Source organism: Alternaria rosae (assembly GCF_020736505.1).
Source record: "Alternaria rosae strain MPI-PUGE-AT-0040 chromosome Unknown BKA58scaffold_3, whole genome shotgun sequence".
Lineage (NCBI taxonomy): Eukaryota > Fungi > Ascomycota > Dothideomycetes > Pleosporales > Pleosporaceae > Alternaria > Alternaria rosae.
The window spans coordinates 2,986,165-3,003,741 of NW_025763572.1; the positions used below are offsets into that span (position 1 = coordinate 2,986,165).

The 17,577-nt window shown below is 51.8% G+C and overlaps 10 protein-coding genes across 10 annotated transcripts; 7 read left to right on the plus strand and 3 right to left on the minus strand.

Annotated features, from left to right (window-relative positions):
• Positions 1-989: 989 nt before the first annotated feature.
• On the minus strand, positions 990-2,386 carry BKA58DRAFT_438141 (uncharacterized protein; the record flags this gene model as incomplete). Its single annotated transcript, XM_046173568.1, has 3 exons — positions 990-1,987; positions 2,045-2,295; positions 2,346-2,386. 3 exons carry the CDS (start codon positions 2,384-2,386, stop codon positions 990-992), a joined length of 1,290 nt encoding a protein of 429 aa, XP_046028167.1.
• A 3,369-nt stretch (positions 2,387-5,755) lies between these two features.
• BKA58DRAFT_381203 (CheY-like superfamily) lies at positions 5,756-6,064 on the plus strand (the record flags this gene model as incomplete). The annotated part of the gene is made up of 1 exon (XM_046169989.1): positions 5,756-6,064. A coding segment is annotated over one exon (229 nt), but the record flags the coding sequence as incomplete, so codon positions are not given.
• Positions 6,065-6,128: 64 nt separating this feature from the next.
• BKA58DRAFT_357844 (uncharacterized protein) lies at positions 6,129-7,231 on the plus strand (the record flags this gene model as incomplete). Its single annotated transcript, XM_046168695.1, has 2 exons — positions 6,129-6,158; positions 6,206-7,231. Exon 2 carries the CDS (start codon positions 6,206-6,208, stop codon positions 7,229-7,231), a length of 1,026 nt encoding a protein of 341 aa, XP_046028169.1. The 5' UTR covers positions 6,129-6,158.
• Positions 7,232-7,790: 559 nt separating this feature from the next.
• Positions 7,791-8,525, plus strand: BKA58DRAFT_312047 (trafficking protein particle complex subunit 5; the record flags this gene model as incomplete). Its single annotated transcript, XM_046167362.1, has 2 exons — positions 7,791-7,975; positions 8,069-8,525. 2 exons carry the CDS (start codon positions 7,791-7,793, stop codon positions 8,523-8,525), a joined length of 642 nt encoding a protein of 213 aa, XP_046028170.1.
• A 258-nt stretch (positions 8,526-8,783) lies between these two features.
• On the plus strand, positions 8,784-9,732 carry BKA58DRAFT_381205 (thioredoxin). Its single transcript, XM_046169990.1, has one exon. The coding sequence runs from the start codon at positions 9,077-9,079 to the stop codon at positions 9,548-9,550; it is 474 nt and encodes a 157-aa protein (XP_046028171.1). The 5' UTR covers positions 8,784-9,076; the 3' UTR covers positions 9,551-9,732.
• A 27-nt stretch (positions 9,733-9,759) lies between these two features.
• On the plus strand, positions 9,760-11,187 carry BKA58DRAFT_335697 (thioredoxin-like protein). The gene is made up of 2 exons (XM_046168246.1): positions 9,760-10,396; positions 10,451-11,187. Exons 1-2 carry the CDS (start codon positions 9,880-9,882, stop codon positions 11,023-11,025), a joined length of 1,092 nt encoding a protein of 363 aa, XP_046028172.1. The 5' UTR covers positions 9,760-9,879; the 3' UTR covers positions 11,026-11,187.
• On the minus strand, positions 11,188-11,780 carry BKA58DRAFT_467874 (heat shock factor binding protein 1-domain-containing protein). Its single transcript, XM_046175079.1, has 3 exons — positions 11,595-11,780; positions 11,429-11,543; positions 11,188-11,377 (listed from the first exon to the last, which is right to left on the minus strand). The coding sequence occupies exons 1-3, from the start codon at positions 11,640-11,642 to the stop codon at positions 11,292-11,294; spliced, it is 249 nt and encodes an 82-aa protein (XP_046028173.1). The 5' UTR covers positions 11,643-11,780; the 3' UTR covers positions 11,188-11,291.
• A 195-nt stretch (positions 11,781-11,975) lies between these two features.
• Positions 11,976-13,326, plus strand: BKA58DRAFT_438147 (rRNA processing protein Ebp2; the record flags this gene model as incomplete). Its single annotated transcript, XM_046173569.1, has 2 exons — positions 11,976-12,972; positions 13,028-13,326. The coding sequence occupies 2 exons, from the start codon at positions 11,976-11,978 to the stop codon at positions 13,324-13,326; spliced, it is 1,296 nt and encodes a 431-aa protein (XP_046028174.1).
• A 557-nt stretch (positions 13,327-13,883) lies between these two features.
• On the plus strand, positions 13,884-14,697 carry BKA58DRAFT_410257 (uncharacterized protein; the record flags this gene model as incomplete). The annotated part of the gene is made up of 3 exons (XM_046172207.1): positions 13,884-14,513; positions 14,546-14,623; positions 14,659-14,697. 3 exons carry the CDS (start codon positions 13,884-13,886, stop codon positions 14,695-14,697), a joined length of 747 nt encoding a protein of 248 aa, XP_046028175.1.
• Positions 14,666-15,435, minus strand: BKA58DRAFT_137404 (uncharacterized protein). Its single transcript, XM_046164499.1, has one exon. The coding sequence runs from the start codon at positions 15,156-15,158 to the stop codon at positions 14,790-14,792; it is 369 nt and encodes a 122-aa protein (XP_046028176.1). The 5' UTR covers positions 15,159-15,435; the 3' UTR covers positions 14,666-14,789.
• Positions 15,436-17,577: the final 2,142 nt, after the last annotated feature.

The window sequence follows — 17,577 nt, forward strand, 5'->3', positions numbered from 1 at the left end:
GTCCTTGATTCGCGGCTGAAGATCATATTTATTGGGCCATCCAGAGAAGCCCATGACCAAGAAGGTGGGCTAGAGATAGCGGCAACCCGTCGCATGAGAATGAGCGATCCGTCGGCATACCATAAGAGTCCAGCATGAACGTGTTCTCTCCATAAGCCTGGTAGACATCATCTACGCAATGTTAAAGCGCAGTCATTCTGTTCATCCTGCAGGCCAAGCGCTGTCGGGAACATGAACTTTATTACTAACAACGCTGTGTGATTCAAGCAGGCTGTATCTCTCTTTTAGGCATTTAGCAATAACGTTAGCTGCTTTGAATACGCCAAACTTGGCCAAGTCAAGGCCTGCGTCGCGACACGCCTCATGAGCGTGTAGGTTCCTGATATGGCTGACAATTGCAGAGGCGCAACAGCGCAGACGCATGACTTGTACACAATGACTTGGTGTTTAGCATAGAACGCCGAGAGACCCATTGTTATATATAACGCAGGTGTTTTGCTAAAACGCGTAAGGTAAGAAAGACGCAACAAGATATCCTAGGGACAAGAGTTCAGAGCGCTGGTGAAGACCAGTGAGAGAAGTTAGGAGAGACTGCAACAAAAGACGCGACTGCGCTATGCGACAAGAGCGGCCTTCTATCTCTTACTTTTCTCGGGCATTGAGGCTACATAGTGTACATGCAGAAGCTGAGGTTTATTCAGTGAGACTTAGATAAGGACGACTGTAGCTGAGAGGTTTAATGAGGCGAGGCACTAGGCAGGGATCGTATGCTCCGACGCTGCTGATTGCTTCTAAAATGAAGTCTTGTAACGTTGAAATAAGTTATATATATAGAGAATGCCGATGGGTAAAGCTGGCAGATACGTCATTATTGAATTTCTATGCAGTCTCTCCTGAATCCCATTAACAACAGCCGCACTTAGCTGTGTGACAGCACTCTACAGCTTTAATATACGTTCCTTCTTTACAGTACCTAGGACATTTGCAGATTAATATGCCTTGTTCAACCTGACCCTTCTTAGTTCCCGCAACCGATTACTTTCATCATGCTTGAATACCAATTCTAAGTGATTGTGATCATTGACTCGTATCCCAACAGGCTCCTGATACGTTTCTATGGAGTTGATGCCAGCCGAAACATGGCGCAAATGCTCGCTGCGCTTTGACTGCATCGCAAGAACAATGATCTCAGTTGCCGAACTCCATGCCGTGGATGTGTGGCCGCTACTGAGCATGTATGTTATGTATCCGACAGCGAACATGCAGTATGCCATGACAACGGCTAGCGATAAGCGTGTAGGTGTAGACGACATCTCGTATCCGTAGCCAAGACGCGTTAAGACGATTTCGAATACCGTATACGGCTCATGCCCAGATGCGCTTTGTATTTGCTCTTTCCAAGGAATCTCGGAAAAGACGGTAGCTAACGCGGCGGCTAGTCTGGTGCTGTCACTTTGTGAACCTTTGGATAACATGGCGCCAAATGACGGGTTGCTCAAGCCAGTGATGCTGCCGAAATCAGCGGAAATCGGCCGCGTAGTTTTGGGTAAGCCATGCCCGGAGTTCGAGAGCGAGCCTGTGCGGACCACCCAAGAACCACTGTCTGCTGCCAGTTCGTGTTGAGACGGCTCCCAGAAAGCGGCTACTGTACAAGTCTTTGTAGATAAACAAGAACTGGACAACAGCACAGATTGATTGAATTTGTTGAGCAGTAAATCCGAAATCATGTATTGCTCCAGGCCAGCGCAATTGCTCTGAATGAAGGTGCCAACAACTGAAGAAGAACCAGGTTCAGGCGAAGCAACCCAGACGGGTGGTATGACGTTGACTGGTGTGTCTTGAGAGCCACCATAGTCGAGAAAATACTGAATTAGGTTCTTTAGACTAGAAACAATGCCGATAGAAGTACCACCATCCAGAGAGTAGGCTACTGGCATATCCACTGTAGTGTATCGTGTGTTGTATGCAGTTAAGCAATGCGCTGTGACTGAAACACGTGGTAATCTGGCGGTTCTTGTGTAATAAATCCCAGAAATCCAAGTACCACCGTTTTGTGCAAGAGGGATCTGATGTAAAACCTGTGCACTGAGCTGGGTTGGGATAGTGACGTTTGCGGAGCTAACGAGGAAATCGCCATGGCGGCTTGACACCTCGTTCTCGGTCATGATATAGTGCAAAGCTCGTGAGGTCAATTGTACCATCGTGTCGTTTCCATTGTAATAGACTTGAGTGTTGGTGAACTCTGTCTGAACTGTTTCCTCGAATGAGTAAGTTGTGGAAAACCGATCTAAGTTGCTATACCCTGTCAACGATGGTCACAATACGTTGCGGTTTGTTTGGCTTACAATGTCAAGTTCTGCGTCTTGTCTAGTCGAGAAGGGAACATGGTGTCTTCGTCGCTCTTGGATCGCCAATGTATAACACTTGGTCTGCTTGACATTCCTGCCCTTGGAATAATCAAAACAGCGCTCGACGGCCCAACGAGGGCTGTCAAAAGGACTAATAGAGGAACTAGACAAACGAATAGCGCTTTCCGCCGCCCGCGGAAAGACTGGGATGTCACTGCAGCCAGTAAATCGAGCGACCAGAGGTAAGATAGGTGCATCGCCTGTGTAGATACTGACAGAGCACCTAAGGGCAGATATCCTTCCATCATCTGTGAACGAACAATGCTTAAGACGATCTCAGCAAGGGAGGCCTGCATCAGAAGCTCTTGTAATTTGGCGACAAACTGTAGCGTAGTAGAGAACGTGAAAGAAGGTCCCACGAAATGTTCACTCCAGTTGAGTATTAAAACCGCGACTGCGCTGCTTAAGGGAATCAAATGTAGTAAGGCATGACCAGTGGCTAACCAGCGACTCTGGTACATCGCAGTCTTGCGACATTCCGCGGGGAATCTCCATGACTTGATTGGGGCAAGAAATTGCAACTTCCAGTATCGGAGGAAGTGCTGACTCTTCGAAATTTGTGGTTGTTCGCTACTATCGCTTAAGACGGGTTCAACGGCGTCTTCAATCAGGTTGGTCCCTGGCGTGTGGTGTCTAAGTTTGTGAGCTCGGACGTTGACTAGTCGTGCGGATTCGCCAGCTTACCTTTGACTATGCATTAGTATTGCTAGTGGCGATGTCTTGAGGTCGATTTGGTACACAGAGAAACAATTTGCAAAACAATTTGCCACTAGCCAGAGCATACAGTATGTTCATGAAATCGTATGGGATAAAGGGGGTTAGAAGCTGAAAACTTGCGAGCTGTGTAATGCCAACTACCATGCCGCACAGGATCGGTTGCAGAACACCTTAATCTGTGATGAAACACGCTGTTCCTGAATAGGTAGGCACGTAGAGGCGAGACAACGCCGCTAAGCGGTTGATAACAAGGTCGCGAAATGCTGCAAGCGAAAGCTGAAGAACAGCGCTCCCCCTATCTATCTATTTTGACGTTGCCCAGCCTGATATCACACCACGAAGAAATGACTATTGAAGCCGCACCGCTGCTGCTAGACAGTTGCTGGCTGCTGTCATTGCGGGCGCTCTAACGGCGCCGAAACTGCATCGCCATCATCGACCCAGGCGGTGGCTGGCTGTACAAGATAATATGTCGAATTGTTGACTCAATGTCCCCCGAGTATCTTGCGAAGTAAAGGTGCTAGAGGGCGGTGGAGATAGATTGTATCGCGTATCAGGGCGTGGTGTGAAGCATCTTGACGGTAATAGTAGAACACTTAAGTTCGCCGCGGGGGTCTATCAAGCCGCTGCCGCTTGTACAATGTTAGCGTAGCATCCCGGCCATACCGGTATCCGAGCCACCTGAACATACCCACTCCACACACGTCCTGATTTCAGCGCGTCAAAACTCTACCACTTTGAATCTGATTTAAGAAGCGATAGAAAGTATCAAATCGCGTGAACTAGGAGATGAATTCTCGTGTTGCGAAGTCGCGAAAAGATTCAACGTTGACCCAACAACGCTGTTGTGGGGGCATCAACGGAAGCAAGCCACAAATGCAGCCCCTGGAGAAGCGCAGCGCCATATCAACCTATAACAAGAGCAGGAACTCGTACAATACATAGAATGATGCACAAGGCGCGGCTTGCCGCCTACACGGCAGATGCTGCATGATTTCGCCAGCGCGGTTGCGAAGTGGGAGATTTCCCACAGCTGGGTTACACACTTTTTGCAGCGTCATTCTAGTGAACTTACTACCAAATAGAGCGCTGGGATCGGCGTTGACACCGCGGGCGTCGGATTTAGCCGGCTGAGAATTCCAAACAGATAGACAGTTTCGCATATATATAGAACATCACATTAGCAGCCCCGCGGTAATCGCTTTTGTACGTGGCTGTTCATCTTCATCTTTCTGGAGTCTGCATATTATTGGAGTGGCTCACATGCCGAACTGACTCGGACGGCAGCTAGTGATCGAATTTACGATTCTCGTGGCCAGCAAGCCAATTCAGTACAAGCAGGCAAATTTTATCACATTGCGAACCTGTTCCGAACAAGATCTTTCAAGTTCACACGGATAGTGAGCTTTCTACAATATTGCAGGATTGGCAGCTTATCGGCGGGTTCTATGATGTACGTCGCCCGAGATGTGCTGGAATCTCGTCGTGAGCATTCTTTGGACAAATTTCGCAGTGCTTGCGAGATTGCCTTGGATTTCGATACGCTGTGGCCCTCAGTCTTGAAAGGCATATCCAATGGAGACGTAGACTTATCGTTCGCCGCGTCATACCGCGCAGACACGAATGAAGAATATGGAAAAGAGACTGGTTCTTCTGAGGAGCAGGCTAGTTCACCGACCTTCGTTCTCTCTGGTACTGTTGGTTCCTTCCCGACTGCGCGTCCTTCAAATCTCGAGCCAAGCATGGATCAGGAATGGGTTGAAGCCTTCTACAAGAGTGTCAATACTCGTACACCGGTGCTTCTTCAGGCTGAGGACGGTACACCCCCCCCCCCCCCCCCCCCCCCCCCCCCCCCCAGGAAATGTGTGAGGCATCCACGAGCCGGTGCTATGGCGATGTCTGCCACCAGGCTGTCCTGCTACCAAGTGTTTCGAACCGGACTGCCAATGTTCATGCTGCCTTAATCGTCGGTCTGGCACCTCTTACGGCTTAAGATCGCCCCTATCAAGCATGGATCAAGACGCTCCATCGTGACTTCTCCCACGAAATGATGTCCAACATGGTCGCCAACGCGATCAAATTCGCCAAAGATAGATCCGACGAAAGAGCTGTCACCGTTCGTATTGGAGTAGCATAATGGCCACCTACTGCCATCTTTGACAGTCTCATCAAAGCAGTGCAAAAGACTAGATCAGTGGACCAATCAGAGCTGGAGGAAGGGTCCATCTTTTTGTGGTTCAAGGTCGAAGATACAGGGTGCGGAATGGATAAATCGACCAAAGCGCGCGTCTTCAGCCAGTTCACTCAGAATAGACCAAAGATATGTAGTAAATACGGTGGTTCTGGGCTGGGGTTATCCATCAGCAAGAAACTGGTGGCCTTAATGGGTGGCGAGATTGGCTTCCAGTCCCAGCAACATATCAGGTCTACATTCGCTTTCTATACCAAAGCATCCAGGACAACATGGTGAATCAACGGGTGCTCAAGAAACAGCTACAACTTCAGGGGTATATCGTTTACACAGCCGACAACGGACAAGAAACTTTTGACTCCATCAAAACTACGGAGCACTGGAAAGGTTCGACCTCATCGCAGCCACGTATTGACGAGCCACGCATCGACGTCATACTAATGGATATCGAGATGCCCATGGTCAATGGGCTTGAGTGCGCGGCTATGATTCGCGCCGTGCAGGAAGACGGGTCAATCGATAAGCACTTGCACATCATTGCTGTTACCGCAAATGCAAGACCTGAGCAACTGAAGCGCGCGCGAGAGACAGGAATGGACGACGCGGTTCCGAAGCCGTTTCGGGTGAGAGACCTCGCAGCTGTTATAGAGCAATCAAGACTTGAGTGATCGGATGCCAGAGGATGCCTCACGGTGAAGCGGTGATCAGCGCGCCTTCCCGTTTCGTCTCGTTTGGCTCTCACTTCACCAGGGTCTAGATGCTTGACTTGGCGACTACGTTGCAACTTCGCACCATCGCTTTATTCCTGTCAAGATAACGTAGCCACCTCGGTACGATTCAAGGTATGTCGAAGAACTGCTGAACATGCGTTTATACTGATCATTTGCAGATGAGCTTCAATCTTGACGCACTCTTCCACGACTCTGACGACTTGCGTCCCAAGACTTTGACGCTTAGTCTGTCGGTACCCAAAGCGTCTATTGTAGAGTCCGCAGGAGGCCTCTGGCAGGAGAATGCAGTCGATGAGGAGCAAGAAGCGAAACATGGAGAAGAAGCCCGTCTGAGAGCCATGGTCGCCTCCCTGAGCCAAGAGAGCGACTACTGGAAAGCGCAAGCTGAGGAGCGAGGCAAGACCATCGAAGATCTGGACCGAAAGACTGCCAAGATCGCCACCGGACTTGATCTTCCGACCGACACCGTACGCCGTGTCAACCGCCTCGAAATCGAGGTCACGCGTCTGCGATCCGAGAACACGCAGCTGAAAGACACGCTCAGAACTATCGAATACGAAAATGTCAACCTGGGCAATCAGAATGATGGCAAGACGCGAAAACTGAAGGGTGCCAACAAGAAAGTCAAGAATGCTAAGGAAGTGGCGGGAAAGGAGGAAGAGAAAGCCAAAGATGCTCAGGGTGACAAGCAGCGCCACCTCGTCTCTGAACGCAGGATGAAGAAAGAACGCGGTGATGCTTTGGCTGCACTACAGCAACAGAGAAAGCTCAACGGCGACCTGCGCGCGGAGCTTGAGGTCGAGCAGTCTGGTGCGCCTCACATGCGCGATGCGGCTGCGGACCCGAACAACACCACTGCGGTCATTCCCATCCAATTCCATATCCGCCACACCGATGTACAACCTACGATGAGAGTTCTTCAGTGGCACCAAACGCACCTGACGGAGAGGTTCGAAGAATGGTACAAGGACTGGAAGAAGGCATCTACGGGTGAGGTACGCAAAGTAGTCGGCTCGGAAGGTGTGGATGACGAGAAGAAGAAACTTGAGAAGCTCTACGGAGACATGATTGAGATGCCTGATGGTTACATGGAAACTGCTGCTGAGCACGATGGTCGGCGTTCCAAGCGCGCTGTTCAGGCGGTTTGTCGTCATGCTGAAGCGAGACACAACGGAGAGATGTAGGTGTCGGAGATAGTGGCTTCTTCCGGGTTCCTGGGTCTGGTCTCCTACCTGATACGTAGTATTGAACAACACGCTATCAAAGAATCTGCCGTAAGGTCCACGGCCTCGCACACAGCTCGCTTTCCCAACTCGTGATCTATGATTGACTTCACTCCTCCTTTTCGTCTGCAGGCGCTGAGCTTCCCAGTCCGGTGAAGCAAACAGAATGCACTACTAAGTTTGTTGAGTAAAAGTGGTTGAGAGTCCTGAGAATTGTTGTAGTGCGAAAGTCGTGCGTTAGCTAAGCACCAGAGATGATCCCTAGCATACTCGACTCGCGGCAAGTCTGACGCACGACGCACGACCCTCCGACCCACATCACTCCGCCAAACAACACCGCCAGGGTTCGATAGCGACCATGTCCAACATCCTGCCCCTACACCATTCGTACTACCCCTCGCGCCAGTCGTCCCTCTCCCGATCCGTAGATACCGCGCAAAAGCCATCGACATCCTCCTCTGCAGCCACGATCCGTCCGCAATCCGTCACACAATCGCAACCACAAGGGCAGCACATCGCAATGAGCGGGACCCCAAGTCAAGGGCCTGGGCTGCGGTACCCGTCGAATAAAAAGAGCATATATGACAGGAACCTGAATCGGAGCAAGAATGCGGAGCTTAGCAGGGCGGCGTTTGCGTACCTCTTCATTGAGATGATTGCGTATGCGCAGAAGGGCGCGAAGGATGTGGGGGACTTGGAGCAGAGGTATGTTGGATACATGCAGTTGCGGAACTCCGCATATGCACTGCGAAATATTGCAATCGACTTGCTGCCGAGCGTGTCCTGACATTCCTCTAGGCTGAATACACAAGGCTACCCAATTGGCCTCCGCCTACTCGACCTGCTCCTCTCCCGCACCGCGAACCCCCTCGCGAGCATCCGACCTACGCGTATCCTGCCTCTCCTCCAATTCATTGCACAACAACTATACCGCTACCTATTCGGTCGACCTGCCGATGCATTAGAAAAGTCTGGCACCGACCCAGGACAGTACATGCTCTTTGACAACGACCCCATGGTCAACCAATATATAAGTCTGCCCAAAGAACTATCGAGTCTGAACTGTGCGGCTTTTGTAGCGGGTATAATTGAGGGTGTTTGCGACGGTGCGGGGTTTCCGACCGAGGGCGTGACAGCGCATAGTGTGGGCGATGAGGAAGGCAAGGGCCTCTGGCCGGGAAAGACTGTCTTTCTGATCAAGTTCAAGCCTGAGGTATTGGAGAGGGAGGAGATACTGGGCAGGGGTGGGGGTTGAGCTTTTGAACGGTTGTTCAATTTTTGAAGAGCAGCTGGGTTTCACTGCTCATGATGGCATAGCGAGGCGTTGTGGACTTTCTGGAATTCAAGGTTACTACCAGTCAGCATGTATATCATTGCACAGCCGTATCAATCTCCATGAGACCATCCATCAGTCTAGAACAGACCTCCCAACTCGTATGACTGGTGAACCTGGTGGGGAAGGCACATCTGTACACTGCGCCACGATGTGAAGCCTCTCCCTCGTAGAAATGCTATCACCGACTACCAGATGCAGCAAGTGCACCGACACGTGATCATGAAACTGATGACAAATGCTGATTGGCCAGACCATTCGTAGTATGGCGCATCCACGGATCGATTGGAAAGAACATTCCACAAGGTCGCGCCATCGCAATCGAGAGAATACAAAAGTGTAGCCTGAGTCTAACGACAGCTTCAGTACACTACAGCCGTCTTCAGACAACCCACTCAGCAAAACACGACACGCAAACCAGCTCTACACACAGCCTTGGCAAGCTGCCTGGACCAGCAATACAACCCTCAACCATGCCAACAGAAATATCAGCGCCGTTGCACTTCCGCACCCTTCTCAATGGCCACACCTATCTCATCGCCGACTTCTACGCAACATGGTGCCCACCCTGCAAGCAAATTGCGCCCATCTACAACCAGCTTTCCACAGCCCATTCCTCACCGGGGAAATTCGCATTCGTAAAAGTCAATGTGGATGAGCAGAGAGAGATTGCGGGACAATATGGTGTCACTGCTATGCCTACGTTCATGGTCTTCAAGGACGGGAAGAAAATCGAGGAGATCAGGGGCGCGGATGTGAGGGCGCTGAAGGCCGCCGTGGAGAAGGTCGCTGGGGAGGTGCGAAAAGTTAAGGAGGAGAAGGTGGAGGCGAAGAAGCCTGAGGTCAAGCCAGAGGTCAAGGAAGAAAAGGAGGTTGGGGAGGAGAAGACTGTTAGTGGGAGTTATGGGATGACTGGGGGCAACAATTGGAAGATGTCGTTGCATTAGATATGAGGGCTGTAGTAGATCATCATCACATGCAGAGGAGGACGATGGATTTGTGATACCCAGGAATTATAGCAAATATTTTGATCTCAATCATTACCTATGAGATTTACAGCGTGATCAGTATGCATAAATAATCAAGTGTACGTCATCCGTCGGGTTGATATTGGATTTGTAACGTTCAGACGCGTAAGGACACCTTTCAGACTAGCGATCGCCACCGCGGGACCCTGATAGCCGCTGTGCTGCTCTAGCTCCCCACCAGATTTCCCACCGCTCTTCAACACACATTTGGAGCCTCAATCTATCCTTGGGCTTCACACATATTCAAGATGCTTTTCCGCAATTTAATACCCGCGGCCATTGCGCTGCTCCCCGCAATTGCCTCTGCATCCGCCGTCATCGACCTCACACCCTCCAACTTCGACGATGTCGTTCTTAAGTCCGGCAAGCCCGCCCTCGTAGAGTTCTTCGCTCCCTGGTGCGGCCACTGCAAGAACCTCGCCCCCGTTTACGATGAGCTCGCTGGCGTCTTCCAGCACGCTGGAGACAAGGTCAGCGTCGCAAAGGTCGATGCTGATGCCCACAAGGCGCTGGGCAAGCGTTTCGGTGTCTCAGGCTTCCCTACCCTCAAGTGGTTCGACGGAAAGAGTGACAAGCCTACGGATTACAGCGGCGGACGTGACCTCGAGAGCTTGAGCAAGTTCATCACAGAGAAGAGCTCGGTCAAGCCTAAGGTCAAGGGCAAGCTGCCTAGCCAGGTTGTCTATTTGGACGACAAGACCTTCAAGGAGAAGGTTGGAAAGGATCAGGATGTGCTTGTTGCCTTCACTGCGCCATGGTGCGGACGTATGTCTTCCTAGCGTCCCCTCTATCGACTGATCATAGCTAATATCTGGGCAGACTGCAAGACTCTCGCCCCCGTCTGGGAGACCCTCGCCAACGACTTCGTTACCGAGCCCGGTGTCTTGATCGCCAAGGTCGACGCTGAAGCTGAGAACTCCAAGGCCCTCGCACAGGAGCAAGGTGTGTCATCCTACCCGACCATCAAATACTTCCCCAAGGGCTCCACCGAGCCCCTCCCCTACAACGGCGCCCGCGCCGAGAAGGACTTCATCGACTTCATCAACGCAAACGCCGGTACCCACCGTGCTGTAGGTGGTGGTCTCGACGCCACTGGTGGCACCATTGAGGCCTTTAACACCCTCATTGAGAAGTTCCAGGGCTCATGGACTGGTGGTGCTGAGGAGGCCAAGACCCTTGCCGGTACTCTGCAGGACAAGTACGCGGAATACTACGTCAAGGTCTTCAACAAGATCGGTGCCAACCAGGAGTACGCTGCGAAGGAGCTCAAGCGTCTGCAGGGACTTATTGCCAAGGGCAACCTGGCACCCGAGAAGATGGATGACTTGATGAGCAGGAGCAACATTCTGAGGAAGTTCATGGGTGATGCTGAGGAGGAGAAGTCTGAGTTGTAGACGACTCGCACGTGAAATGAGATTCCAGGATATGGATATTCATACCAACACTCTTGAGATGATACGACAAGCTGGGGGGCGCAAAGAGGCCTGACGCAGGAGCGACAGGCATACGTGACCATGACAATGAGAAAGCAGAACAAGTAGTAGAAACCAAAAGTCAATACCCAGATTGCATATGATCTATGTAATTTAACACCAAACGCCAATGACTGAGATATGCGTGATGTACACCGCCTGCTTTTGACCATGCCTTCCGCGTAACTCTACTTGCCAGACCCTGAGCCCTTGGTACCATCTCCGGCCTGGATCGTTGCTTCGAGGTTATCAAGTCGCCGTGACATGTCATCCACTACGCATTATGAGCATTCGATGTACCTGCTATAGACAGGCTCCTACTTACTTTTGGCAAGCAGCTCGCTGCTGACTGTTGTGAACTTGGTGTTGAGTTGGTTTAGAAGGTCGTCGACAACTGCTGTGAGCTCTCCAGAGCTCTCAGCATCTTTTGAGACAGCAGACTATGCGCGTGTTAGGTAGGGCGGGGCATCGTGAGTGTAACAAGCACGTACCGCAGTGTCGCTTTGCGCGCGGTCTGCTAGTGGCTGCGGTGTGGCCATGTTCGAATGTGTTTGTGAGGAAAGCAAAGAACAAGACGAAGAGTTTGCAGATTCAAGACGATTGAAGCAGCCCACCAGACGCCTGTCAACTTTTGTACTATAGTATGACAGGAGAGATGCGCATGTACGGTGGATATGTAAAGTCGCGGAGCACGTGGTCTTCGCCGCGGCTTCCTGCCCGTTTGGTAGGCGGTCAAGCTAGCGTGCGCGCTAAAATGTTTCTGCGCCCAGACTTCGAAGTTCACGAATTATTTTCTGAGAAGCTTTGACGTCTTGTCTTTTGCGACGTCCGATACTCCACACCCTTCAGAACCCCCTCAAACCTCAGACGACATGGCGAAGAAAGGTGTGCTCAAGTCAGCGCTCGACAACTACCAGGGCCGCGACATCAAGCGCGAGAAGCAGAAGAAGTACGTCAAGCAGGCGCTGAAGCGCAAGGAAAAGCGCGAAGCCACGAAGGCCGCGGAGGAGGGCGAGGAGGATACTGAGGAAGGCGGCGTGCCTGTGCCGTTGGACGAGGTAGAGGTCAAGGTCAATGGCAAGACAAAGAAGTCGAAGAAGGACAAGAAGGCCGACGCAAAACCTGCAAAGGCCGCACCAGCAGTCAAGGAGCCTGAATGGGAGACCGAGGGCGAAGATGACGACGACGACGCAAGCGACGACGAAGATGAGCCTAATGGACTTCAGGTAGACCTTGACCACCTCAACGACACCGACAGCGACATCAGCTCGGACGAGGAGGAAATACAGGCTGAAGAGGCCGCAGAGGAAGATGAGGACGCGGAAGATGACGAGGACGAGGACGAGGATGAGGATGACATTGCGCTATCTGATCTGGATTCCATCGCGTCAGAAGACAAGGGTGATATTATTCCCCACCAGCGCCTTACCATCAACAACACCGCCGCCCTCACCGCCGCCCTGAACCGCATCCAACTCCCTTACTCGAAACTCGCTTTCTCGGAATACCAGTCCGTCACCACCGACGAACCTGTCGAGATCGCCGACGTCGAGGACGACCTCAACCGTGAGCTCGCCTTTTACAAGCAATGCCTATCCTCGGTCAAGGATGCGCGGAAGAAGCTGAAGAAGGAGGGTGTGTCATTCTCCCGACCAGCCGACTACTTCGCGGAGATGGTCAAGAGCGATGAGCACATGGGCAAGATCAAGCAGAAGCTGATTGATGCCGCGGCAGGCAAGAAGGCCGCTGCTGAGGCACGCAAACAGAGAGACTTGAAGAAGTTCGGAAAGCAGGTTCAGGTCGCGAAGCTGCAGGAGCGTGCCAAGGAGAAGAAGGACACCATTGAGAAGATCCAGACTCTCAAGAGGAGTACGTATCACCTGTATCTGAGGACTTGACTAGCAGTATACTGACAAACATGCAGAGCGACAAGGAGCCGACATCACAGCTACCCACGAGGAAGACCTCTTCGACGTCGCCGCCACCGCTGATGACGACAAGTCCGATCGCCGCGGTCGTGGTGGTGCTGGCGGCAAGGATTTCAACAAGCGCCAGAAGAAGGATTCAAAGTACGGTTTCGGTGGCAAGAAGCGTCATGCGAAGAGTAACACCGCCGAATCCAGCGCAGACGGACGCGATTTCTCGGCTCGCAGGATGAAGGGCAAGCCCAGTGGCGGTGGGAGCAAACGGCCTGGCAAGGACAAGAGGGCGAAGAGACACTAGGTGGTGTAGTCATATGGAAGGCTGAGTGACAATCATATGTCACGTTCTGCATGCGTATGGCGCTCTGGCGTTCAGGGACTGAGTCTAAAAGCACACTTTGTATTCTAAGAGTCGGAATGTCTTACTTTGCTAGGAGATACCAATGCACAATCGTACGAACGTCTGAAGTCACTCCGAACTGCCGCTGTGACATCGTTCTGCAACTTCGGATGAGCGAGCTGGCGGCTACATACCGCCTTGTCTGGGCGATATCGCACGCCATCGACCACCGTGGCGGTATACAGGTCTTTTGGTAACGGTCTGTCGGCGCCCCATACTGTAGCCTGACTGATCTCGGCGCCAGTCCCACCTTCACCGCGATACCGCAAACCACAAGCGACTACGTCATCTAACAAACGCTCGCAGGCTACAACGCCCGTGCTTGCTCTTCCCGCATACATTGCCCATCCCCTTCACCTTCATAAACTTCTCAAGTACCGTCCTCGACGACATCAATTCAGCACCGACGTTACGATACCCGACCACATCACAAGTCCTCGAGTACTCCACATCTCACCATGTCAAAGGATATCTACTTCGAAGGCGACGCAGAAACCCTCCCCTTCAGCACCACCACCCCGATCCCGACTCCCAAAGTCCAAAAGCCTGTTGACGAGCTCGACTTCATCGACGTAAAACCCAACACAATCTGGTATCTCAGCATCATCCGACCACACATCGATTCCCACGAAATCATCGGCCCCGCCAAAGCATTCCGCCACCTCCTCCCCCAAATCGAAGACGTCGTCAGCAACTCACCCAACGCAATTGACAAGCTTGCCCTCATAAAAGAGAAGCCAAATAACAATTTCCTGTTTGCGGAAGACGACGAAGATGAAGAGAGGGAGGTTGATGAAGAATTCTTGGAAATGGGCTTCTGCACATTCATTGTGGAAGGTCAACGCGGCTCCTACACTATCCTGAAGATACATCGCGAAATCAACAAAGACGTCTTCGATATCCTGCCCGCGCCCGTCTACACCATCATCTCCGTTGGCCCCCTCGCCCATGCCGAACGCCCATCCACTACCTCCTTATCCTCAAAATTCACCGCTTCCAAGCCAAAAGGATATGCAGCCACAACCAAGCTTCACGCTTCCTACGTCGACCGCGCTGCCGCGAAGGAAGACGCACAACATATCTTCACCGTCTTACTCCTCGATACGGAGACGTGAAGCAGACTAAGAGATGGGAGAGGGGGAGTAAAGGAGGAGGCATCTTGATCGGTATGAATGCGAGTAGTATGTGGGAAGTCAAAGTTGTTATGTCGACGATCCAATTGGCAGGGCGCAGGAAGACGCTGACAGGGAGCATGACGGGTTTGTTTTGTGAGGGTATGAGGAGGCGGGGAGGTATTCGGTGGGTTGGCGGTGGTCATACGGTAGGGTGATGAGGTTGTGAAGTCCTCCCGGTACATGATGAAGTCAAAGGCGGGAAGGTTTTGGTGTTTTGGAGGGAGTCGGGAGTACCCATGGCATCCAGGTTTTTGGCTTCCCATCGAGACTTCCTACGGACTTTTCTGTCGTCTCTTGGATTGTGAGACTTTCTATTGCTTTGGTGATGACGCGTTCGCGGGGGAGGAAGCGGCCGTCTGGCCCTCGTGGGTAGCGTAGGCATACATAGATATTGGGAGGCGCTTGTGAAAAGTCGTGTGTTTGCCTGTTCTTCCGTACAAGAGCGAAGTGCGTGGCGAGTTGCTGGCGAGCTAGTCGTCTTTTCTGGATGCGGTTCTGCTGCTTTGCGTTGAGTTTGTTGACTGGTGTTTCGACTGGTTGCTCGTTGGTTGCCGACATGATGGCTAGCTGACTACCGATGCTACCGGTGCAAAAGGAAGGAGGGAATTGAATAATGAACTGACAAGACGATTCTTTCACACTTTTTTACACGCATCAAGTTTGCAAAACGCGTTTGTTGTGCATTGCGGATCAAAGACATGCAGGGAAACAATGCCACATGATTTGCTAGTGATGACGTAGGACAGGTCAGGCGATGCGGGGATATCTTGCGAGGTCGTGAACACACGACCACTACCACAACACCATCTCGTCGCAACGCGTCGATTGCTGAACAACAAAGAGACGCTCACAGCAATGGTTCCAGCACGAGGAATTCACTGTCGAATTAGGCTCACACGCTAGCGCCAACGGTGTCGGTAGAAAATCGGGTTGACTCAACGGCTGACCCAAGACCTCGCGCCACGAGTCGAGAACTTTCTGACTTTCCTTCAGAACTCCCGAACCGTGGAGCCAGAATAGGGACCGATGCCAAGAATACTAAAATATTATCACGCCGCACCGCTACTGCACTTCAGTGGATCTCCCTCGTCTTCGGCTTAGTCGCGGAAGCATGCCTCTGCTGCATCGGATCGTGGAGCGAAATCCCATCGGACCTAATCCAGTATACTATGCAGAGCCCAACGCTCTCGGTAGTTCGAGCCGCCGACCGACGACGACGAGACATTTCAAGTTATGCGCCAATACAAGCCTATGCGGGTTGCTTCTTGCCAACCTTTTGAGGCGCCTTCCTTCGTCGTTTGCAGGCTTCCCCCCATGACATCGAGGAAACAACAGGATTGCATGCGGTCATACTCGGTACCATTCCGCAACAACATCAATGTTTGAAAAACAAGCCATAGGCGGAAACAGAAACACGCTACAGCTTGTCTCTCCACCAGAGATTGTAGTGTGGATACATCGGAAAAGGGCTCTTCGTGATAGGCTTCCGGCTAAAGTGCAGGTTGAAGTGAACGACCACTGACTCAGGAGTGCTCCATCTCGCGAGCCCACCAACCTGGATGCACGCCTTCATCGTGTAAATTGAGTCTTAACAGCTCAAATAAGCGCAACAACAGGCTCAATTGACTGCGACCGTTATATAAATGGTGTAGACCGGCGCTACTCGTGGGTTTCCATCGAGCCTCCCCTCGACAATCACCCAGACATCGGCAGCCGCTTAACCTCCGAGATCCGTATGCGTTCTCTATCTTTGGCACAGTGGATACGAGCATAGCGAGCGCTAGATGGTAGGTAGCAGCTCACCCGAACTCATACGATACGTGGGTGGGATTGTAGTCTGGATGCCCGATCACTCCTTCCTTCAGCATGTGCAATCCGCCGTGCCCCCTTTCCGTCATTGCTCGTTTCATGTTGAAGAGGCGGAGAAATAGGTCAGCTGCAATTTTCATGCGCTGAGATACGACTACTCCACACCGAGATTGGAAGTCGGCAGAGACACCACAACCCTGATGGCAGCAGCGTTTTGCAAATTTCCTGCACAGGAAGACCTTTCAGGAGTGTCATTGTAGCACTAACTGTATATCGGAGTCTACCCACAGGTTTCCGTGTATTAGTGTATACTGTCTGCACCGGCAGCGAAGTTCCGTCGAGTATGGTACCTGCACCTCCCCGACCGCCAAGTTTCCGACCGCCAAGATCATGGGTTGAAACTTGTCTTGGTCACAGGCCCACCACCGCGGTTCCCAGGATCGAGAAAGCGGGCGCTACGGACTAAACACTATAGTGACAGCTCCCATTCCTTCGTATGGTCATCTCGCTTCGCCACAGCTGGGCGGCACAGCGGAAATGGCACCACAGCCAAGAGATCTCGGCCTCATGCGTCGATGACAGGAAACACTGAGGCGTTGTTTCACGGTGCAAACCAACATCGGTGATGAGGGGGTGGTAAGGGATAGGTGGGGAGACAGATTCTGAGCACTAGAAGCGGTTAGTCGGGGCGCTCAGATTGGGATGTATGCTCAGATACATAAGAAGCAAACACCACGGCAATGGAGAGCTCATCAGCACACTTCTGCACACTGTCTTTCGCTTCTCTTCAGTCTTTCGCTTCTCTTCAGTCTTTCGCTTCTCTTCTTTCGCTACTACATTCGTTTCTACAGGCTAGTCCTACTATACAATCGTTTCTTCTCATCTTCCAACCCACTACCAAACCCAAAACCAACATCGGTGATGAGGGCAAAACCAACATCGGTGATGAGGGGGTGGTAAGGGATAGGTGGGGAGACAGATTCTGAGCACTAGAAGCGGTTAGTCGGGGCGCTCAGATTGGGATGTATGCTCAGATACATAAGAAGCAAAACACCACGGCAATGGAGAGCTCATCAGCACACTTCTGCACACTGTCTTTCGCTTCTCTTCAGTCTTTCGCTTCTCTTCAGTCTTTCGCTTCTCTTCAGTCTTTCGCTACTACATTCGT